This window comes from Erythrolamprus reginae, chromosome 1, assembly GCF_031021105.1.
Source record: "Erythrolamprus reginae isolate rEryReg1 chromosome 1, rEryReg1.hap1, whole genome shotgun sequence".
In the NCBI taxonomy this organism is placed as follows: domain Eukaryota; kingdom Metazoa; phylum Chordata; class Lepidosauria; order Squamata; family Dipsadidae; genus Erythrolamprus; species Erythrolamprus reginae.
Window position 1 is genome coordinate 385435474 of NC_091950.1, and position 25384 is coordinate 385460857.

General features: G+C 39.1%; 1 protein-coding gene across 1 annotated transcript in view; it reads left to right on the plus strand.

Annotated features, from left to right (window-relative positions):
* The window catches only part of REL (REL proto-oncogene, NF-kB subunit), a 64493-nt gene that overhangs the window by 34420 nt on the left and 4689 nt on the right, over positions 1 to 25384 (plus strand). Inside the window, exons 5-9 of the mRNA XM_070734785.1 lie at positions 9869 to 10009; positions 15391 to 15495; positions 16811 to 17023; positions 19985 to 20053; positions 20997 to 21062. Coding sequence (XP_070590886.1) covers positions 9869 to 10009; positions 15391 to 15495; positions 16811 to 17023; positions 19985 to 20053; positions 20997 to 21062 — 594 coding nt within the window. The remainder of the gene's footprint in view (positions 1 to 9868; positions 10010 to 15390; positions 15496 to 16810; positions 17024 to 19984; positions 20054 to 20996; positions 21063 to 25384) is intronic.

A 25384-nucleotide genomic window follows, 5' to 3' on the forward strand; every position in this document is an offset into this window, starting at 1 on the left:
CAGTACAGTATAACTAACCTACAAAGATAAGGTTTCTATTTTTGCACTGTTTGCCTCTTCTCAAAGTTGACTTTAGATCAGTCTGCCCGGGAATCCTCTAGACAACATCTGGAAGGTATCTGGCTGGGAAAGATTGTGTTAGTGTGTGGTGAGTTCAGTTTCATGTTAGGCCTGAATCCCAAGGGGAGAGGTCACTATAGGGAGGGTCTTGACAACTTTACATTTAGCATTGTGCCTCTTCTGTCAGTTATCTTCTGTATGCTCTGCTTTGCTGCTAAGTTGTCTTTTCTAACGGCTAGTAGCCGGACAAATCCTTTTAGTTCAGAAATAGCTAAATTCTGAAGAATTTACTGTAAATATAGAGTTGTGCATCTTTTTAACACAAAATATTCTAAACTCTGAGAAGTCACTTAGAGGTAATCATGCAGTATGTGTGTATGTGTGTGTATAGTGGTTATCTTTTGAGAGCTAAATGCAATGAAATTTCATTTTAATATGTGCTGATTAATATACATTTAAAGTGACAATAAAGTTTATATTGTTCTGTTCTATTCTGTTCAAATGCATATGGTATGCAGTTGGAGCAATACATTTGAGAAATCTTTGGAAAGTCACCAATTTTCGACTTTTTGGAGTCTTAATTAGGGTTTCTAAAATGTACTCAGAGAACAAACACAAAAAAATTCTGTAGAATTTTATACATGAAGACCAAGCTAGTTTTTCACCTTAAAAGACAGTTAAAAGATAATGTTAGAATTGTTTTGTATATAATTGAATATTTGCAAGATCATATTTAGATTCAGAATACCTTAATATTTTTAGATGCGGAAATAGCCTTTGACAATTTAAATTGGGCTTCTTTGTTTGGATTCTTGGAAGAAATGGACTTTGGACAGCAATATATTCAACGTATTAGAGTGATCTACATTTGCCAACAGGCATGTATTAATGGTAAATTGACCAAACTACGTAAAATTCAGAAAGGCACAAGGGAACATTTGATGAAGAAGTTAAATGACTTTTGGCTTGTTTTAAAATAAAACAAAAAATGAAGTTGTCTGCTTCATGCATGTAACCCATTTTGGTTTTTCTACAAGGAAAAAGAAGGAAGCTTGTCAATAAGCTTCATTTTGAAGTCCAAATAGCTGGTACTCCTGACATTTCTGAGGCAAGATTTCATGTTGTAGAACTAGTGTACCTAGCTGAGAAGACAGACATTGATTATAAAGAGCAATAGTATTCATGCATCTCTGCAAAGGGTGACAGCAATGTATCCTTCTGGACCATTATGAGTTCAGAATGCTATATTTCTCAGTAGTATTTCTCAGTGAAGTTAATTGCTGCGTAACTGTAGTGATTTTTGCTTCAGTGGCTTTTTTTTCAAAAGAGGAAGTTGAGAGAAATAGCTAGTTCTGCTTGCCATGGCGCTGTAGTTTCAGCATCATACACAGCATCACACCAATTATAATAGGCAGCATCTGTCACTGCAATTAACACTGGTTACTAATTCAGCTGAGGATTTATTGCACAAAGAGCATTCTCCTTTACAACTCCCATCATTTGCAATGGATAAAACCAGTCATGATTTTAGTTGGTAGTTGATAGATATTATTGTAAATTATGTTGAAGTTTCCATTGCAATAAAAACAGTGTAGAAATTATTTTAGTAAATAATTGCTTTACCTTTAAAATAATAAATGAGGTCTATTTAATTTTGAACCATGACAACCAGGAAGGATAAGTATGATAATGGGTATTATAAATGGTCTGGCACAGGAAAGTGAACACATGGAGGGCTCCTTAATATTCTTTGTTTTGCTTTGCAGAGCAAAAGCAGCAGACAGAACAGATTGGGGGAAAGAATTTAAGTTCCATCCCTGCACACTTGCACAATTTGCAATTAAGACTTTTTAAATTAAGCCAGTTTGATGTATTGATTAAGGTACTTCCATTGAAACAAGGAGACCATGAGTTCTACTCCTACCTTAGACCAGTGGTGAAATCAAATTTTTTTTATTACCAGTTCTGTGGGCATGGTGTGGTGGGCGTGGTGTGGCTTGGTGGGCATGGCAGGGGAAGGATACTATAAAATCTTCATTCCAACCCCACTCCACTCAGAGAGGGGCGGCATATAAATCCGATAGATAGATAGATGATAGATGGATGGGTGGGTGGGTGGGTGGATGATACTGCAAAATCTCCATTCCCACCCACTCTGGGGCCAGCCAGAGGTGGTATTTTCAGTTCTCTGGACTACTTAAAATTTCCTTAAATGGTTGTCTAAACTACTCAAAATTTCCACTACCGGTTCTCCAGAACCTGTCAGAACCTGCTGGATTTCACCCCTGCCCTAAGTCCAACCCACCTACCTGGTGGGAAAAATAGGAGATAATATTATGTACTGCATGATCACTGTTTGAATTGAAATAAATAAAAGATAAAATAGTAATGTGATTGTGGGGTTTATATGGTCAAAGGAAGATGAGAGGTGTGCTAGAAGTTCAACCATAGTGGACAGATTTCACCAGAGGAGTCAGATGAAAAGTGATGCTCCCATAACAATATAGTGAGATATAATTTACAAAAATTTACACTAGATTAGTTGTCACCTGGGTCAACAAGGAGCGTGCTAGTGTTAGTTCTTCCAGACATCTTCTGAACATGGGCTACAGGACTCAGGACTGTTAACTGAGCAACCAGGGCCAACAGCTGGAGGACTACTAGAAGAAAAATTGTTAATTGATTGCAAATTCATGAAACTGAGCCAAAGTGACCATTTGGCTACAATGGGTTATTAACTATTTAATAGCTTTTGGTAGAATAGCAGAATTTGTGGCTCTGGGGACGATAAGAAAACACGGATTAGAACTGCATGCAACCGGAGGCCATAGACTATTCATCCCCATTGCATATTATCCAATCTTTGTTTTTTCCAATTGGAGCATTCATAACACAATGGTCATTTTTTTCTAGTCCACATCTAACAGCACTCGTTAATCCATAACTCAGTTCCCATGAGTCCTAGGCAAAAATTACATACCTACAGAGCAAGTGACTATTTGGAAAGATTTCTCTGCTGTTATTGTTCATAGCAAAGTAGCATTGATTAAATTTTTATATTCTTAAATCATTCAGCTCTCTGATAGGTTGCAATAACAGAAAATACAATACAGTGCCCAAGGAAAAACAAACATCCACATTAAGAAAAAATAAACAGATAACTAATAATCCAAATAAAGTTAAACAGGGAAAAAAACTCATAAAGTAAAAAACAATAATAACTCTAACAGTACAGAAACATACTGTTATCCCCCAAAGTCCTTCAGAAAATATCAACCTTCACTAGCTTCTAAAAGACCATCATCAAGGTACTAGTGTAGCTTCCTGATACAATTTATTCTAGAGAAAGTGTGTCAAACTGGATTTATTCAAGGGCAGGATTAGCAATGTAGCTCTTCTCTGTGGGCCAGCTGGGGGGTGGGGGTGGAGAGGCCAGCTGGCCTCCTGCAGCACTTTGTCAACCAAAATGGGGTGTGGTGGCCACACATTGGGAGGGGGGGTTGTGTGCCTAATTTGGCTGCCAGAAGATTATGGGTCAGTCCTTTGCTATTTCCAGGCTGATCCCATGGATCAGATTTAAGCACCTCCTGGGCTGGATCTGGCCCACATACCTTGAATTTGACACCCCTATTCTTGAGCATTGATGCCATTAAAAACACCTTTCTTGCTTATACCACCTTTAGTTTATGAAAATTCTGCAATGTTTTTGATGCTAAACTGCACAAAGCTCTATAAGTCAGAACTAAGACTTTAAACTGCACCTAGAAATCTGCTATAAGCAATAAAGATAACAAATCCCAACAAAGTCATCCACTAGTGACCAATTCATTTTCAGAAAACTCATCCCCGAACGATAATGAAGCTGAAAGGAAGCAGTTTTCAGTAATTCCAGAAACTTCCTGTTCTTTATGGTGATTTTATTTTGTGTTTGAAATGATTTCTGGATCAAACTGTGTTAATGGCTGGGTAATAAGCAATAAACCCTTCTATTACTATAGTTTTAAAAATGTCAATCTTCTTTCAAGTAAGATCTTCCAAACTACAATTTTAACTACTAAACTTAATGAAAGAAAATTAAATTCTACCAAGAGAGTTTGCTGAACTGATACAAACCTATTATTGTTTATCATACTGCTGCTACTTCCTGCTGTTCCTCAAGTACATAGATTTAAGCTACCATATTTATTTATTTATTTATTTATTTATTTATTTATTTATTTATTTTTATTTATTTATTTATTTTTATTTATTCATTTGTCCAATACACAAATATATAGGAAGAAAAATAGACATGTAGTAATATATATAAGGGTAAAAGTGAACTTAGAGGAGAGGATATATGAAAGAAAGAAAGAAAATATATATGATAAGTGAGAGAAAGGAAAGACAATTGGACAGGGGACGAAAGGCACACCAGTGCACTTATGTACGCCCCTTACATTTGGGCATACAAACATTTGGGCAACTGCCTGATGGCAGCACAGAGCAAGTATTTTCCATATGACTGCCATTTAGTGGTGCTGTACATCACACATACAGTAATCCAATTGCACAGATACAAGAAACTATGAATTAGGAACTTATTTCCTGTGCTGTGCTGTGCTGTCTCTGCCTAGTGTCTGTTTTCAGATTCCTAAAAGCCATGTGTTGATGATGGTTGTTGTTGTTGTTGTTGTTGTTGTTGTTGTTATTATTATTATTATTATTATTATTATTATTATTATTATTATTATTATGTCAATACAACACAGCAAACGAGATCACCATGCTGGATTTCGTATTTCATCACCAGTCGGGCGCTTCCCAAGCACCTAGGACTGCATGATGTAGTGGCGAATTATGTTTGCCGATCCCAGTAAAGCGGCTTTTTGCAAATGACAGATGGAGATTTTGTCAATTCTGATGGTTTTCAAATGTCTGCTGAGATCCTTTGGCACTGCGCCCAGCATGCCAAGTACCACTGGGACCACTTTCACTAGCTTATGCCAGACTTGTTGCAGCTCGATTTTTAGATCTTCGTATTTCACTAATTTCTCTAGCTGCTTCTCCTCAATTCTGCTGTCCCCTGGGATTGCGATGTCAATGATCCATACTTTCTTTTTCTCCTCAATCAGGATGTCTGGTGCGTTATGCTTCAGAATTCGGTCAGTCTGAAGTCGGAAGTCCCACAGTAGTTTTGCTTGCTCATTTTCGACCACTTTTTCAGGCTTATGATCTCACCAGTTCTTTGCCACTGGTAAATAGTAGTTCTGGCACAAGTTCCAGTGGATCATCTGTGCCACAGCATCATGTCTATGCTTGTAGTCAGTCTGTGCGATCTTTTTGCAGCAGCTGAGTATGTGATCGATTGTTTCATCTGTTTCTTTACAGAGTCTGCACTTTGGATCGTCTGTTGATTTTTCAATTCTGGCTTTGACAGCATTTGTTCTAATGGCCTGTTCTTGTGCCACCAGTATTAGTCCTTCTGTCTCCTTTTTGAGTGTTCCACTTATAAGCCATGACTGGGTCTTTTCTTTATCCACTTTGCCTTCAATCTTCTCCAAGAACTGACCATTCAATGCTTTGTTCCACCAACTGTCCATACGACATTGAGTTACAGTTTTTCTGTACTGGTCCTTAGTTTGCTTCACCTTGAGTAGCTTCCTATTGTTGACCTCCATCAATGCTGACTCTTATTTAATTATTGTTGTTGTTGTTGTTGTTGTTGTTGTTGTTATTATTATTATTATTATTATTATTTTAAAGGCATATTCCAGAGGCATAGCACACGTCCTTGAAACCAAGCCACTGCCTGCAAATCTGGAATGCCTGCTCACCCTACTCATTGTGTGTTTGACTGAAAGATAATGCAGAGCTATTGACTCTTATGTGTTTATGCCTTTGAGTTGGTGTTGACTCTTGGCAACTGCTTTTTTCGTAAGTCCACTTCTGATTTGCTTAATGCTTGGGCATGCTTCCAATAGGCCAGAGCAACCAATGTTGATGAGCGTGGGGATAAGTACATGAAAAGGGTTGATAAGAAGATAGTACAGTCTAGAAACATAGAAACATAGAAGATTGACAGCAGAAAAAGACCTCATGGTCCATCTAGTTTGCCCTTATGCTATTTCTTGTATTTTATCTTAGGATGGATATATGTTTATTCCAGGCATGTTTAAATTCAGTTACTGTGGATTTATCAACCACGGTTAAGAACTGTTGGCTGAAACACCGGAAACACCTGTTTGAACTGTGACCTTTGGAATATATCCTATAAAGTTGCTTTGAAAAGGAAACACATTTTAAAAGGAGGAAATGTGCAGTAGTTGCCCCTGGGGAGTATAATGTGCAAGATCAGATGTGGCTTTCTGATCTTTCTTTCACAACTCATGGGCAGACTTAAGTCACCCAGGTTTTGCCCTACAGACATGTACAGCAGTGATACCTTGCCTGTGAATAGAGATGGAGATGGTGATCATTTTATATTCACCAATAAAAGAATGTGTGGGACAAGTGAGATATAAATTGCCACAAAGGTACTCTGGATGCCTTAAAGATTAACTTCTTCTTGGGGTGGCCTGTTTGTCTATAGAATTTGCCTCCCTCAAGGGAGCTTTTATCATTTTTTCTTCCCTATCAACTGCCAATTCCTCTCTCTTGGTCTGCACCCCTTGTTGTTCCCCAGTTCTCTTTTATTTTCTTTCCAGAACAATTCCCCTTTACTTCTTACCCCATTATTCTCTCTGGAATGTATGCATATTTAGAAGTTTCTGGGCGTGGGAACACTTCTAGTGTGAGTGCAAGGACAGTTAATATATGCAGGCAGGATATTTTGTAATGGGTGATTAATTGAAGCAATATGTATATGTATTACTAGGCTTGTAGCAAGTATATGTACTATACACAAATCTATTTCCTGCAGAGCTGGGAGACACGCTATCTTTATTAGCATTTAAAAACATTTTTAAAACTGGCTTTTAAGTATTAATGCATTGTAAATTGTTATTATTAGCTTTCTGTCTGTTGATTTTAATTGTTCTTTGTTTCAGTGGAATGGTATCCTCTTTTATTGTAAGCTGTCAAGAAATTGAGTATCTGTCTAGCTCAATATACAAGACTTTGTATATCCAGCTAGACAAATAAATATATGAATGAGTAATATATAGTACGAACATAAATTTTCATATATGTCACATGGACACATTTATTAGAGACAGGGTGGGAGGGGGGAATCTGTAAGCCTGGTTTGAACTGGAGTTGAAAACCATGAATAGACAATATGGAGAATTTGGGCACTGAACACTGAATTGTTCCCTGTGCTTATACATTTGTTCTTGATTCTTCTTTGGGGTGAAGGTGATCTCAAATTCAGGGTCTTCATAAATACATTAATCTCACTGACCTATCTTAATGCTTTTAAAGGTTACTGGGTTTGTTCATGTTAAAAGCCTATCAATATTATCAGAATGGTAGCAAAGGAAAACATGAGTATTTACAGTGTTCTATTTTATTCTTGTAATAGGAAATTGATTTTAAAAATAGCTCAAGACCAATGCACTTCCTCTTTTTGAGCCTGAGATTGAAAAAAACCTCATATTAAGGATGTAATGCAAAAATTTCCGTCATGTGCAGAACTTGTATTACAACTTATGTATACTATAACATTATATAACACAAAATTATATGTGTATACATAGAATCCTACCCAACTGTGTTTAATTGCAAATTAAGCTGTGTTTAATTGCAAAGAAACATGGATAGAATGACAGTAACAAACCTTTTGTTTCTCAGTATTTTTCCTGCATTTTTAAAAAAATCATATAAAAATTGCCCAATTGTACTAGGAGCTGATATAAAAGCACCTCTAAATGTTCCATGAACTATGCAAATATTTAGTTCTGAAATACAATAAAACATATTTCCTGAATGTATATGTATAAAGAACAATTATGTAGAGACACAATTATATTAGAACCAAGATAGATAAGGTGCTGCACAATGGCTACAGCCCAGTTGAATCTATATACTTTCTCTTTTAGCTATCCTTATCGATTCAGAGTAGTATACTATAGCTTTCTCTTGTCTCTCTTCCTCCTCCTCCTCCTCCTCCTCCTCTTCTTCCTCCTCCTCCCCTTCTAATAAAAAGAAAGAAAATAAGGTATAAAAACCATAGTGGGAGGAGTGTCACATCCCTTGTGGTATGTAAGTAGGACTGCAATTATGATGGAAGCGATATTTTACTTTTCTGTAACATTTGCAATTTATCACCACAATGTGGGTGGCATTTCCATTTCAAATTTCATTCATGCTGCCCTATCTAGCAACATAGTACTGGGAGATCAATGGGAACATTGGTTATATGTGATGCTGAAAACTTAATTCCACAGATGGCAACAAAAAAATGAGGACATTGAGAACACCCAGGAAGAATAAATGATTGTGAATTGCACTTTTCCTATTCTGAAAATGCTAAATTCTACCGTAAGATTAGACGCTTCCAGCCTACCATTATAACCCAAGTCTGATAGCGTGTTTTTCTGCAACACTGGGCTAGCAATTGCAACTTCCATCATGTCAAACCAATCACAGAAAAATGCCAAGGGAGAATGAGGTTTAAGATTTTGATCCACCTTCTTGCAATGGCATATCTGAAATAGGGGTTCATTATATGGCCACTGCTGGTAGTTATAGTTTTTTTAACACAGTTTACAGAATATTTAACAATTTATAAATAGGATATGACCTATAGATAGGTTTAACCTACTTTTATTACTATAGTTGGTCACGCAGCCAGATGTTTAGACTGGATTTGCCATTTTTGTCAATATCCTTCCCAAGAACCTGGGATAGACAGTTACAGTTGTTTAAATGTATTGTCGCAGGATTTATCTGCTCCAGGTAAAGCTGTCTTTGCCACTGGCTGATAGGAATTTTGTCAATGCCCATGGTATTCATACTTCAGACATTTTGAAATTGCAGCCAGGGTGCTATTATTATTAATACTGTACTACCTTTGCCACAGTTGTTCTACTTCTATTTGCAGGTCTTTATATTTTGTGATTTTCTCCAGTTCTTTCTTTTCTATCCTGCTGCCTCCAGGTATTGTAATGGCAACTCTCCAGATTTCCCCCCCCCCCTTTCTTTTCAATAATTTTTAAGTCTGATATTTCAAAAACATTGCAATTTCTGAATAATTTTTAACTATCATTATATTAAAATATAAAATATAAAAATAAAGTTATGAACCTAGCATTTCATAAAAAGCTATTTGATGATAAGGAAGAAAAGCCCTACAAATCCTATAGTAAACTACAGAGAGAGAGAAGGGAGGAATCCCAAGAAAACAGCAGTTGGTTGGGGAGGGAGAGAAAGAGAAACAAAACAGTAACATAATTATAAGCAACTAAGTAAAACTGTACTAAGTATTTACATTAGATACAATTTAAACTTAGATGGCTGGCTGGCTGGCTGGCTGGCTGGCTGGCTGGCTGGCTGGCTGGCTGGCTGGATGGATGGATGGATGGATGGATGGATGGATGGATGGATGGATGGATAGGGCAGGGCAGGCAGATGATAAATAGATGTGTAAACATACAGACACAGATTGTTAAATGTAGATATAGAGATTCCAGTGTTTATTTATCTAATTTAGAGACTGCCATCTCATTCACCGAGTAATTTTGTTAAGATAATATAATTAAATCTAAGCCCTACAGAACTGTATTTTCCAGTTTCACCTCTCCTTTTGTACCAAGCTGATTCAAAAGCTAGAAATTACTTCCAATTTAAATACAATATCCCATTTTTGTTTGTTTGTTTGTTTTCATAGTTTCTGAAGAACAGCTGTTGACAGTTGAAGAATATGATCTCAATGTGGTTAGACTCTGTTTCCAAGCATTCATCTGTGATGAGCATGGCAACTGCACACAACCCATATCTCCAGTCATCTCCAATCCCATTTATGATAACCGTAAGTATCTAAGAACAGGTCAAGTTTCTTCTACTGTGTGTCCTACTTGCTCTTTGGCCCCAGTTGTTCTCTATGGAGTTGCTTCATCTCTCTTCTTCCCAAAACACAATTTGCAGATGATAACTGAAAGCATCTTTGTGTCAGTGTTCTAAATAGCATCTGAGAAATAAAACAAGTCCCAGTCCAATACTCTCAATCAGAGCTTGATTTATTAACAGAACCATGTTAGCTACGCCTGATTCTGAGTACTTCCCAGAATCCCACCTAGGTTCATCTTACATCCCCCACACCCACAAGTTCATCACGAGAGCCAGTCTGTGTGCAGGGGCTTATCAACTTCCTCTTTTCTTCAGTTGAGGAAGAACAAACAGTGGCCTTGGCTTGGAGAAAGGAATCTTTGGTTGTGTCTAGAAACTTTCCCCTCTGACTACTCACTACCCCTCCCATCCCCCCTTGCGTTGTGTCAGGCTGAACTCTCTAACTCCACATGAAGATTTGGGCCTGACACTTTGGTAGACACATAATTTTTGAATATTCAGAGAATTCCATTTGAGTATGTACTCTCCAGTTGAAATATATTTTCAGATTTAATGACAAATTATGTTATATTTCAGTACATATATGACATAGGATATGTCACATCGTATTAAGGAAATATAATCAATATGAAGTTATGAAGCATATGGTTATGGTTTTCTTGCACTGATGATGTTATCTAGTTTAGGTAATGAAACATCTTCAGGCAAACAACCAAGCTCAGAAAGCAGCGAAGACCCCCTCAAAAACCAATTTGTGATCAGAATTTGCTCCTTTGCTATCTTTCCTCCAATTCAATGGAGGCAGGAAACGGTTACAAATTAAAGTGCTTTAAGGAAGAAAAATGGAATTCTTTTATGCTATTTTAACCATGACCCGGATTGTGGGGGCAATATGCTGGCTCTGTTAAAAAGTGCGATTGCTAACATGTTGTAAGCCACCCTGAGTCTAAAGAGAAGGGCGGCATAAAAATAGAATAAATAAATAAACAAACAAACAAACTTCCATCAATTCGGTTTTCTGAAAATTCACCTCTGCCCCTCCCCTCCCCTGGTATATTTTAAAGACTGCACTGAAAGACCTAAATCTTGGGTAGAAAGCAAAAACTTGAGTAGAATTTAGTCAGTGAAGCCCTTAAAATTGCCAGACATGTTTTTGGATAATTGAAAATTGTTATTTTTCCCTTTGTGAGTTCCACACCTCTATACCTCATCATTTTATGAAAACCACTCCTTTTCTTGAATATGTTTTAATATATTGTTGTGCTTTTATGTAACAAGGGTGCAGGGCGGGCAATGTTCTGATTTAGTTTTCTGATCAAGGAACACAGCACAACACAGCATCTGTATAATAACGGCTACTAATTGGCTTACTTAGCAGTTGTAGTAAATTCAAATAAAGTATAAATCAGTCTTTTTTGTGCAAGGCTGTTAATTAGTCTTCCTAACAATAAGGTAATAGACCAAGTAAAAGAACGCAAGTTCGAGGAAGAGTTTTTCAGATAACAGTAGATACTTGCCGAGGACTTTAACACGTTTTTCGCTGATAAAATCGCTCGGATCCGGGCGGACCTCGACTCCAATTGTAAAACAGAGTCGACTGACAACGAGTCAGTCGAGGTGACTGGGGCTAAACGTCTTTGTCCATCTGTCTGGGAGGAGTTTGACTTGGTGACACCTGATGAAGTGGACAAGGCCATTGGCGCTGTGAGTTCCGCCACCTGTTCACTGGATCCGTGTCCCTCTTGGTTGGTTTCGGCCAGTCGAGAGGTGACACGGAGCTGGGCCCAGGAGATTGTCAACGCCTCCTTGGGGAGGGGGTCCTTTCCGGCCCTTTATAAGGAGGCACTTGTGCGCCCCCTCCTCAAGAAGCCTTCCCTGGACCCAGCCGTGCTTAATAACTACCGTCCAGTCTCCAACCTTCCCTTTATGGGGAAGGTTGTTGAGAAGGTGGTGGCACTCCAACTCCAGCAGTCTTTGGAAGAAGCCGATTATCTAGGTCCTCAGCAGTCTGGATTCAGGCCCGGCTACAGCACGGAAACTGCTTTGGTCGCGTTGATGGATGATTTCTGGCGGGCCCGGGACAGGGGCTTGTCCTCTGTCCTGGTGCTTCTTGACCTCTCAGCGGCTTTCGATACCATCAACCATGGTATCCTTCTGCGCCGGCTGGAGGGGTTGGGAGTGAGGGGCACTGTCCTTCAGTGGTTCTCCTCCTACCTCTCCGGTCGGTCGCAGTCGGTGTTAGTGGGGGGTCAGAGGTCGACCTCTAGGTTTCTCCCTTGTGGGGTGCCTCAGGGGTCGGTCCTCTCCCCCCTGCTATTTAACATCTACATGAAACCGCTGGGTGAGATCATCCAAGGGCATGGGGTGAGGTATCATCAATATGCCGATGATACCCAGTTATACATTTCCACCCCATGTCCAGTCAGCGAAGCAGTGGAAGTGATGTGCTGGTGCCTGGAGGCTGTTGGGGCCTGGATGGGTGTCAACAAACTCAAACTCAATCCAGACAAGACGGAGTGGCTGTGGGTCTTGCCTCCCAAGGACAATTCCATCTGTCCGTCCATTACCGTGGGGGGAGAAACATTGACCCCCTCAGAGAGGGTTCGCAACTTGGGCGTCCTCCTCGATCCACAGCTCACATTAGAGAAACATCTTTCAGCTGTGGCGAGGGGGGCGTTCGCCCAGGTTCGCCTGGTGCATCAGTTGCGACCCTATTTGGACCAGGAGTCACTGCTCACAGTCACTCATGCCCTCATCACTTCGAGGTTCGACTACTGTAACGCTCTCTACATGGGGCTACCTTTGAAAAGTGTTCGGAAACTTCAGATCGTGCAGAATGCAGCTGCGAGAGCAATCATGGGCTTTCCTAAATATGCCCATGTCACACCAACACTCCGCAGTCTGCATTGGTTGCCGATCAGTTTCCAGTCACAATTCAAAGTGTTGGTTATGACCTTTAAAGCCCTTCATGGCATCGGACCATGATATCTCCGAGACCGCCTTCTGCCACACGAATCCCAGCGGCCAGTTAGGTCCCACAGAGTGGGTCTTCTCCGGGTCCCGTCAACGAAACAATGCCACTTGGCGGGACCCAGGAGAAGAGCCTTCTCTGTGGCGGCCCCGGCCCTCTGGAACCAACTCCCCCCAGATATTAGAACTGCCCCTACCCTCCTTGCCTTTCGTAAGCTACTCAAAACCCACCTCTGCCGCCAGGCATGGGGGAATTAAGACTTCTTCTCCCCCTAGGCTGATACAACTGTATGTATGGTATGTGTGTACGTATGCTGGTTTTATACATTAAGGGGTCTTAAGTTAGTTTTTAGTATTGGATTTTTTTTAACTGTATATTATTCATGTATATTGTTCATGACTGTTGTTAGCCACCCCGAGTTTTCGGAGAGGGGCGGCATATAAATCCAATAAATTGAATTGAATTGAATTGAATTGCTGTTTTTGGCAAAACGCCCAGGAACAATTTGCAGGCAACTTGACGATATCAAACAAAAGCAGAAATAGAGGCATGACTTTAAAAAAACAAGGACTTGAAAATGGACGAAGTTGTTTCCTGCAAATTCCTCAGTCATTTTCATCACTTAAATATGGTATGGGAGTGGCCAATTATCCCCAAGCCTTACATTTTTGGTTGAGAATTGGAGTTGCCAGATATTTGACTATTCAGAAACTCAAGGTCTTTTTGGATAGTAGCTGTGTTCGGTGGTGTTGAAAAGTTTTACATTGTTGGCGAAGAGAACGCAGTTGCTTGTAATGTGATCACAAAGGTCATTTATATTGAGTATGAAGAGTGTTGGTCAAGGAAGGCTGCCTTGGGGTATGCCACTGTTAACTGGAACTGGATTAGATATGGCACTCCCTATTTTGACAACTTGTTGTCTGTTTGATAAGAACAACTATGGGGGGGATCATGAGATGCCATAGGATTTGAGTTTTAGAAGTAGTTTGTCATGAACAGAAATCAATGTAAATTGCATCTATTGATTTGCCCTGATTGAGATATGTAATTCATATGTTCCTGCAGTGAAGGAGTTGCAGGTTATAAGATAATTTCTGAAACCAAATTGTTTGTTAGAGAGTAGGTTGTTAGTTTCTAGGTGGAGGGTAATTGATTGATTTATGATTGATTCCATGACTTTGCATGTGATGAGTCTGGTCTGTAGTTTTCAATTAGACTGGGATCTCCTTTTTTGAAGATGGGGATGACCATTGCTTGCGACCATAGTTTTGATAGTGAGCTAGTCTTGAATGATTTTTTAAAAAGATTATGCTTAGTGGTTCGGCATTATGACTCTTGAGAGCTTTTTTAGGAAGTATGCACATAGACCATCAGATTCAATTGATCTGAACTTTTGCCGAACTTCCGGGTTCGGGGTTCGGGAGGCTGTTGGGAAGCCACGCAGCCCGGCTGTCACCTTTTAAAACAGCCGGGGGGCTTCCCAGCAGCCTCCCGAAGCTGAACGCCAAACCCGAACTTCCGGGTTCGGCATTCGGGAGGCTGCTGGGAAGCCCCCCGCCTGTTTTAAAAGGTGACAACCAGGCGGCGTGGCTTCCCAGCGGCCTCCCGAACCCGAACTTTTGCCGAACTTCCGGGTTCGGCGTTCGGGAGGCCGCTGGGAAGCCCCGCTGCCTGGCTGTCACCTTTTAAAACAGCCGGGGGGCTTCCCAGCAGCCTCCCGAAGCCGAACGCCAAATCCGAACTTCCGGGTTAGGCGTTGGGAGGCCGCCGAGAAGCCCCGCCGCCCGGCTGTCACCTTTTAAAACAGCCGGGAGGCTTCTCGGCGGCCTCCCGAATGCCGAACCCAGAAGTTCGGGGTTGGCGTTCGGCGTTCGGGAGGCCGCTGAGAAGCCCCCGGGCTGTTTTAAAAGGTGACAGCCGGGCGGCAGCATTTTTTTGCGGGGTTTTTTTTGTTGTTGCACGGATTAATTGACTTTACATTGTTTCCTATGGGAAACAATGTTTCATCTTACGAATTTTTCGTCTTACGAACCTCCCCCGGGAACCAATTAGGTTCGTAAGACGAGGTATGACTGTACTTAATTCAGAATTCAAAATGACAACAGAAAACCATTAAATTTTGTGCTGAGAACTAAAGAAAGACAGCAAGCATTATGAAGGAGGAACATCAGGGATGGTGGGCATAATGAAGTCATGTAAAATGCTGGCGGGAAAAGGGAGGCTATGTGGATGTTTGAAAGGTATCTATTGCTTTCTGTGCTTTACCTATCTTGCAGAACTTTCTTTCCCCCAGTTCTATTTTTAGATATGTAATCATAATAGCCATACTTTAGTCTTCTCTTCCCTGGTCATTAATTCCTCTTTCTGTTTAGGTGCACCCAATTCAGCTGAATTGAGAATCTGCCGTGTAAACAAGAACTGTGGAACAGCGAAAGGAGGAGATGAAATTTTCCTCTTATGTGACAAAGTTCAGAAAGGTGATTGGAAACTGGAATACCATGTTAAAAATAAACTTCTTCCACAAGAAAATGGAAGTGGTTAAACTGAATGACAAATATCCACCAAATTGAATTATGACCTGTAATCTAGCACAATAGTGTAATATTTAAATATATAACTTGGGTGGTGGAATTGTGCAACCAAAAAAGTCTGGTTTGATTCAAATCCCATCCAAACATTGCAAAATCCATTTATTTATTTATATACTGTAGATCTATGAAAAATGCATGTACTAAATTTGAATTCAGAAGCACTTTCCTGTCATCACTCTTGTCATTTTCAGGATGCCCAGAATTGCTCAATCTAGACTCCTTTCAGCTGATCAAGGAGGAACTGCAAAAACTGACATCTTAGTGTTAATATGTAATTGTGTGTGTGTGTGTGTGAAGAACAAAATTGGATTAGTGTAAAGGAAAGTTGCAAGATTGTCCTGCTGCTTAGTTTAAAGTATCCAGTAAAATGGGAGCAACTCTTCCAGATAGTCCAGAGAGCTAGAGAAATGGGGCAAGGCAAGTCTTCTTGCCAATGTGAATGGCCAGTCCTGCAGCCACAGTGTTAAAGGTGCAAAACTGCATTTCAAGCAGTTCTAGGACTGCAGCTAAGCGTGTACTGTATGTTTATTGCAGCAGACAGCTATGTGATATTTCACGTTACAAAATAACTAGCACTGGCACTCAAAACACAAGCTTTAGTTAGCTTACGTTGTAAATCAGACCATTCCAACCAGTGGCCATCCAGATGTCTTATGCCCGGTACTATCAGTCCATATGGCCGCAATTGGCTATGGATGAAGGGAACTGGAGACTGGCACTTTCAGTAAATGCCAAATTTAGAAGAGCTACTCTATATTCATCAGCTAGATAAACCAGTGATGAAATGATTTGGAGATAAGATTAATTAATAAGTTGCTGGTTCAAGTCTACTAGGTCAATGTTACAACTTTGAGACATGTGGCTTTCAATATGTTAGTTAGGGAATTCTGGGAATTGCTGTCCACAAATCTTAAAATTGCCAAAGTTAAGAAATGCCGCACTAAATAAAAGAAATCTTCTAAGGTTAAAAAGAACCACATTCCATGTTGAATAAGACTTGGTCTTAATAAAATATGAAATCAGGCTAAACTCGGCTATTTCTAAGTGCTATTCTTTCCCAAATATGTGTATTGCTATGACATTTACAATCCATATAGAAAGCAGAACTGACTTTTTTTGGTATTTCATGCTAAAAAATATACTTTGTTTGTTGTTTTATTCCTAAAATCAAGTGTGATATTTATATCTTTCTGATGAACAGATGATATAGAAGTGAGATTTTTCATGAATGACTGGGAAGCCAAGGGGATTTTTTCACAAGCTGATGTGCATCGTCAAGTAGCAATTGTCTTCAAGACGCCCCCATTTTTCAAAGATATCCCAGATCCTGTGACTGTGAAGATGCAATTGCGAAGGCCCTCGGATCAGGAAGTCAGTGATCCTATGGACTTTAGATATTTACCAGATGAAAAAGGTACAGTCTTAATTCATTGAGGTAGGACTAGCTACTGCTTTTGAATCAGGGCCCATGCTAGTTTAGAGAAGTGTTTACAGATTTCTCATCTGGGAACAAATTCTTTTTCTGTCCGTACTATGGTATTGTGACCCACTCTTCCTCAGCTTAGTGGTCTGCAAATATTCTGGAGCATCATATACAGAATTCCCAGTCAGCATGGCCTTGTGCTAACTGGAAAGGCTGAGAGTTAAGGCTCAGCATACTTCAGGCTGAAGAAGATCGCTTTAAGACAAAAAGGAAGAAATCATTTTAAAGGCTGCTGCCATAATCTACTTTTGCCTATACTTGAGAAACAAGGCTGGTGGTAATGGATGCCCACACAACAGGATTGTCCACATAGTTAACTCCTTAGAGGCATTGAGAATGGTGGTGGGAGAAAGCTTTTGGAAACAAACTTTTGCAAAGCCCAATGCAAAACAAATAAAATAGGCTTCAGTCAGCCACAATGAGGTTGAGCATGAGAAGGTTGGTGGCCTGGCTGGAATTGCAGACATACAATGCATTTTTTTTAGGTGGGTAACATCACTGGGCTGCATTCTCCTTGCAATCTTTGGAAGCAGCATTTACAGTTGTCTCGCTGCTTATTTCATGTTAGAAAACTTCCTTCCAGGACTCTTAATATTTATTCTCTTAACCCTGCTGTTCTGTTCGGGTCGTATGTGACCCGAAGCCAAGTTTGAGTCCCTGTAAAAAATTTTCCCTGCATATCTGAAACTTGAAATTTCATGACTTTTCATCATTTCAGGGGTTCTCTCTATGAGAATTTTTTTGGGGGGGTGGGGGGCTTAGTTTTTGCTGAGCAAAAAAAGTTCCTAATGTTATGTTCGGGTCACATACGACCCGGACCGAAAACACTTCATTTGAAGTGCTTATGTTTGGTCAATTTGAAAACTTTTTTCACTTGGAAAGTAGTCTGAACATTTCTGCACACAATGATATGAAAATTGAAATGAAAAAATTAATCCTTATTGGTTTATTTTGCACATAAATGTGCTGCCCCCCCCCGTTTTTGTGATTTTTTTTCAATTTATGGATAGTTTTGCTTGCAAAATCCATTCTATTTTACTGGAGTTGGTGTGGGATTGGTAGCTTGAACATTTCTGAATATAAGAAAAATATAAAGGAACTGAAAAAAATGATTCTTACTGGTTTTTTAACATCAGAAATAAGGCCTCCCCCCCCCCCTCGGCTGCTTGCAATCATTTTCACTTTTTATTTTTTTATGCTCCAAATCCGAAATATTCTTTAAAATCTTAGGCATTCATTTACTCAATTTAACAATGCTGGTCATCAAAAAATATTTTTGGGGTGGTGGCTAATTGTTTTCTGGGCAAAAAAAAATCATAACTTAAAATCTGTTTCTGTTCGTATATGACAGGACCAAAAATATTTTTTTTAGGTACTTGAATTTAATCTTTTTGAAAACTTTTTCAACTGGAAAACTAGTTTGAACATTTATGAACATAATGATATGAAAATTGAACTGGAAAAATTGAGACTTATATTTTTATTTTGATCAAAAAGCCCCTCCCCCCATCCTTTCTGAATTTCGTGTCAATTTATATTTTTTAAGGCTACAAATCCCTAAGGAATTTTCCCCCAAAAGGTTTGATATACTAAATTGAACATTTCTGAACATGAGAAAAATATAAATGAACTGAAAAAAATGGTTCTTATTGGTTTATTTTTGCCACAAAAGGGCCACCCCCCCCGGCCTTGCTGTGTGCCATTATTGTCACTGTTTATACATATTTGTCTATAAATATTTGGAATATCCTTTTGAAAATCAACCACATTGTAGCCAGATAACTAATTTTATGAAAGAAATCCATTTTACTAAAAAAAAGTATGTAAGTTTGAAATTAACAGCATAATTTTTATATAAATTGAAATAAATTTATATGCAAAATAAACCAATATGCATCAATTTTTCCAGTTCAATTTTCATATCATTATGTTCAGAAATGTTCAAGCTACAAATCCCACACCAACTTTAGCAAAATAGAATGCATTCTGCTAGCAAAACTATCCATAAAGTAAAGACTATTTCACAAAAACGGGGGGAGGCACATTTATGTGCAAAATAAACCAATAAGGATTAATTTTTTCAGTTCAATTTTCATATCATTGTGTGCAGTAATGTTCAAGCTACCAATCCCACACCAACTTTAGTAAAATAGAATGCATTTTGCAAGCAAAACTATCCATAAATTGAAAAAAAATCACAAAAACGGGGGGGGGGGCACATTTATGTGCAAAATAAACCAATAAGGATTAATTTTTTCATTTCAATTTTCATATCATTGTGTGCAGAAATGTTCAGACTACTTTCCAAGTGAAAAAAGTTTTCAAATTGACCAAACATAAGCACTTCAAATGAAGTGTTTTCTGTCCGGGTCGTATGTGACCCGAACATATCACTAGGAACTTTTTTCGAACAGCATACAAGGGATAAAAAAGAAAATGCATTACAACCAGAGTTCTTCATTTAGACCTCTGCCAGCTTAGTTAATTTGAAAACCTTAAGGCTAATGAAAAAAATGCCAAAAGAGAGAAAAGAATTACGGGACTTTTTTACTTTTAAAAATATTGCCAATTTCTTTTGAAGGAGATAGCATATGTTAATTTATTTAAATTGTAAGTTTATAGAGCAAGAAGCAAGAGCACATACAGAAGACCCTAGATTCAAAAACAAAGTAGAAAATTGTGTGAAGAAGCTTTGCTTGTAAGCTCAGAGTCATTTTCTGTCCAAATATACCAGGCTGGATAAGAAGAAACTCTGTAAGATGGTATTCTATATTTTATTGTAGTCAAATAGAACACACAATTAAACTTTTCTTTTTCTGCAAACATTCCCAACATCATCACATGTGTGCACATGAGTTGTTGAAATACTGTTTTTTTCCCTTTCTGTTTTAGATCCTTATGGCCATAAGGCAAAGAGGCAGAGGTCACCAATGGCTTTACAAAAGCTCATTCAAGACTCTGGTAAGATTATATCTCATCCCATCTTATTTTGTTCTTCTAATATGAAATCACTCTCTCCCAAACTGGGTTTATCCTTGAGGCTTCCTAGCGTCATATATTTTGACTCTCAAGTCCTGTGTAGAGAGATAGAAATCTGTGCTTTACATAACCGTTATGGGTTTCTTTTCAGTGAAAGCTGCACCATGCCATGTGTGAGTCAAAACTTAGGAAGCTGTAATTTATTCTGTCTCTGAACACTCCGATTGATACCATCTGTTCACTTGTTTGGGAGTGACAAGAATGCCATTGTATCACTAGGTAGGGTCTAAGTTTTCTCCTTATGTATCCAGGTCCACTAAATTGACCCACGATATAATGTAGAAGAAAGAGGATTGGAGGTTGGTTTAAACATATATAAATGGAATTGGATGAGACCTCACTGTTGATTTGTTGCAAGAAGGCATCTCTACATTGTCTTCTTCTTCTTCTTCCTTCTTCTTTCTTCTTCTTCTTCTTCTTCCTCTTCCTCCTCCTCCTCCTTCTTCTTCATTCAATGAGTTTGGCTCTCATTGAATGGCTGTTTTAAAAAAATATTTTGCATTCTTGAGTTGGACTTATTTTTTATGGGAGAGGAATTACAAATCTAAGGACTTCTGAAGCATTGTTGATGCTTCCCTCTTATGTTTCTTGATCTAATTTCTTTTATCAGGAGTTGGATTTAGACACTTCCGTCCCCTGTCCTATAGTCTCTCCTATATATCGTATTTCTTCTCTATTCTTCTCTACTCTTCTTCTCTACTCTTCTCTTCATTGTGTATTATTGTGTATTGGACAAAATGAATAAATAAATAAAAATAAAATAAATAATTGGAGATACTGTATATGTCTTCATTATATTGGGGGAATCAGATCATCATCCTTATAGGATTGATTTCCTTTAGGATAACAACTATTCTTTCCATAGGTCCCTATGAAAGGTCTAATGCTGCTCTGTTCCAGACTGCTAGTGAAGGAAAATTCATAAAGAAAGGTACTTTTTTTTAATGTTTTCTTTGTTCTGGCTCTTTGACTGTCTTTCTTCCTATCTCTTCCATGACAGTGATTTAATGGTATACATTAAAAGAGAAAATATTTTAGTTTTGTAAGTTTGTTTTGGTGAATACTGTATTAGTTAAGTTTCTTGAGGCTTGTTCAACATTCTGGGTAATTAAAAATACCTGTTCTAGTCAGTGAAGGGCTAACAAAATTGTTATTACCACACTGTGGGCGTGGCTTATACAGGATGCCCTGCATTTTCTTTCAACATCTTTCAGTGCAAATTGGGTGCTCTAGGGTGGAGCTCCATTTTCGCTACCTCACTGCATCCCCCCCCCCCCCGGGGTCCAGGCAGTAGCCTACCCCTGGTTCTAGTCCAGTCTAATGTTGGAATGCATTACTGCACTGCTCTGTTCTAAGCAGCTCCAAGCATGGATAATTCACTTCTCTGCTCTTGGCCTGCTCTCCATTACCTCACTTAATGTATTCCAGTACAGCATATCTCACTAGCTTTCTTTTTCACCCGCTGATTTATTTATTTTTTATTTATCAAATTTATATGCCCAGCCACCTGCACAAATGTTTCTTCCACGTATCTCTCCTTGTCTCAATTTTCCCTCTGTTCTTCCAGCTACTGTTGTCCCAAACTAAATATGCCTCAATTTTTTTGTTTGTTTGTTTGTTTGTTTGTTTATTAGATTTGTATGCCACCCCTCTCCGAAGACTTGGGGCAGCTCACAACAATAATAAAACAATGTAACATTGAAACAAATCTAATGTTGAAATAAAAATATATAAAACCCCCAGCAGTTAAAACCATACAACACATACATACCAAACATAAAATATTAAAGCCTGAGGGAGATGTCTCAGTTCCCCCATGCCTGGCGATATAGGTGGGTCTTGAGTAATTTGTGAAAGACAAGGAGGGTGGGGGTCATTCTAATCTCCACAGGGAGTTGATTCCAGAGGGCCAGGGCCACCACAGAGAAGGCTCTTCCCCTGGGGCCCGCCAAACGACATTGTTTGGTCGATGGAACCCGAAGAAGGCCAACTCTGTGGGACCTTATCAGCTGCTGGGATTTGTGCGGTAGAAGGCGGTTCCGGAGGTATTCTGGTCCAATGCCATGTAGGGCTTTAAAGGTCATAGCCAACACTTTGAATTGTGACCGGAAACTGATCGGCAGCCAGTGCAGGCAACGGAGTGTTGTAGAAACATGGGCGAATCTGGGAAGCCCCAAGCTCCACGATAGCTCTTGCGGCCGCATTCTGCACAATCTGAAGTTTCTGAACACTTTTCAAAGGTAGCCCCATGTAGAGAGCGTTGCAGTAATCGAACCTCGAGGTGATGAGGGCATGAGCGACTGTGAGCAATGACTCCCTGTCCAAATAGGGCTGCAACTGATGCACCAGGCGAACCTGGGCAATTTTCCTACAGCTTTCAGTACATTCAGCTACTGCTACTATCAATAACCCAAGATAACATAGCCCATTGTTCCCCTTACTCTCTGACTTTCTGAGCATTTTTTCATTTCCTCTCTCGCTGTCCCATTTTGGCCACCGGTCTTCTTGGCTTTTTTCTGTAACCCTAACTTGATTAAACCATTTATGTCTGGATCAGAAAAGCCATGCATGGAATGTTCTACATCTCTCTATTCATTTCTGATGAACAGAATAAACATCAGGTTGAATATGATTTTTTTCCTTAGTTCCCATAATCTAAGAAACCTTACCACTTGGATCATTCTGAATTAAAAGGCAGGAGACGAAATAAAAATTAAAAACATCTTTTTTAAAAAAATCTGCTTTGGGGAATCCACATCCTCTTTTTTCCATGAATTTGTTGTCATATATAAAGGAAAAGAAAGGTAGGATGAATGCTGTACAGGAGCCTTCTCCTGATTTAATAGCCTCTAGATCACAGGTGAAATCCAGCCAGTTCTCACCTGTTCACCCAAACTGTTAGTAAATTGCTTAGGCAGTTCGGAGAACCAGTTGAAAATAAAGTGCAAGAGAGTATTTTTCTCTCTCTTTCTTCCTCCCTTCATTTAAGAGCTCCACTTAACAGTTGCAGCTGGAATGCAGCCATACACGCTGAATCAAGTCAATAAACAGCAGGGATGGGGCTAACCTCTTCCCTTCAGGAAGAAGGACAAGATTGCAAATGTTTTCATTATAAGGAGTATTAAGTAACACTTCTGTGACCAGCTGATACTCCCTGGAGTTTCCCAAGACCTTTTATAGGGCTGCAGTGTTGGCTACTTCTTGTTTCTTCCTGGGGAGAAAGATACAGGAGGGGACAATGATGCAGCTTGATCATACAGGCTGTGAATTTAATGCATGTGTGATCCAGCCAGCTGTATTGCTTCCACTGTGAAGCATCAGATTTAGAACATAGAGAACATAGCTTAATAGATTTGGAAGGGGTAATGGCTTTTGGCAGCATGCCCAGGCTTTCAATTAGTCTGAGCTACTCTTAGTTACCCTCTCAGCTGTTGCCTTTACTTTAGAGTAGACTTTTTTTTAAAGGGGAATGGCTGTTTTAACTTTTCTGCATTGTTTTAGTGGTTCCTGGCACGTTCCTTTTGGGGTGAAGTACTTCCCTCACTCTTTTTGAAAGTCTCTATTCAGTGAAGGGCTGCAAAAAATGTTACTACCACACTGTGGGTGTGGCCTATTTTGTGAGTGTGGCTTGCCAGCCATGTGACTAGGTGGGAGTGGCCTGATGATCATGTGACCAGGGGTGGCTTAAAGGTCATGTGACTGCCTTAAAGGTGGCCAACTTGACATCACTCACGTCAAGGGTTAGAGCTAGGGTTAAGGTGCCTGGACTCTCCTCACATCAAAGAGATACAATTTCCCTATCTATTTACTATTACTAAACATCCAAAATATATTATTTAATTTTATGTATATATGCCATATGTGTACATACACATTACACACAGGCACACAAAAATATACATTATCTACTATATATACTTTATGTGTATGTACACACACACACACACACACACACAGAGCTCTTCTAAAATTATACACATTCAACCTCATTTACTGCGATAGGAAAAGCATACCCAGAGCCCAGAAGGGGGGAAAAAGAAAAAAAAATCATTTTTTTTCTACTGGTTCTGCATACTTGACCAAAATTTTCTACCAGTTCTATGTATCTGACCATACCCGTAGGAGCCCAACACTGCCTTTAGTGATGACAAGCTATTCCTTTAAGTAATTGCTCTCAGCCTTAGGAAATTTTCCCTTAGTCCTAGGTTGTGTCTTTCTTTGTTTAATTTCCATCCATTGTTCCTTGCTGTGCCTTTTGGTGCTTAGGAAAATAGATTGACTCCCTCATTTTTGTAGGAGCCCCTCAAATTTCCTGACAGAGCAATTTATCAATGGAACAACTTGCCTCCAGAAGTTGTAAATGCTCCAAGACTGGAAGTTTTTAAGAAGAGACTGGATAACTATTTGTCTGAAGTGGTGTAGGGTTTCCTGCCTAAGCAGAAGAAGACCCCAAGGTCTTTTCCAACCCTGTTATTCTATTCTATTTGAAATATTGGAACAGTGCTATTTTATTATGCTATTTTATTGTGAGTTGGACTAAGGAAACATTTCCTAAGGGTGAGACCAATCAAGTTGGCCATGCCCACCAAGCCATGCTCACAGAACTGGTAGGGAAAATATTTGGATTTCATCACTGCTCCAGATGTATTGGGTTACAATTCTTATAGTTATTAGCTGCAATGTCTATACTGGCTTGGAATTATAAGAATGTAGGCTACCAGGTTAAATGGAATACAGCTGTGTGGCCCTGAGCAATTTGTGTGTGTAATAGTGATGGATTTTCGAAGAGACCTTTTGTGATCCTCGTGGTGTAATGCCAAAACCCTGCATACAGAAAGTTCCAGGTTTAGTTTGTAGCACCTCCAACTTGGGGTAGAAAAATATACACTGATAAGAAAAATAAAGGGAACACTAAAATAACACAATATAACTCCAAGTAAATCAAACTTCTGTGAAATCAAACTGTCCACTTAGGAAACAACACTGATTGGCAATCAATTTCACATTCAACTTTGTACAGAACAAAGTATTCAATGAGAATATTTCATTCATTCAGATCTAGGATGTGTTATTTGAGTGTTCCCTTTATTTTTTTGAGCACTCTAGTTCTAGTGCCAGTTAGTGCTAGTTAGACCAAAAGTCTGATAAAGGATAATGCAGCTTTCACTCTAAGTCTGCTACATATGGGATGATAGTGCAGAAAATGTTCAAGAATTGTTGTAGTATGACTTTTCTAATCAAAGATGATTTTTT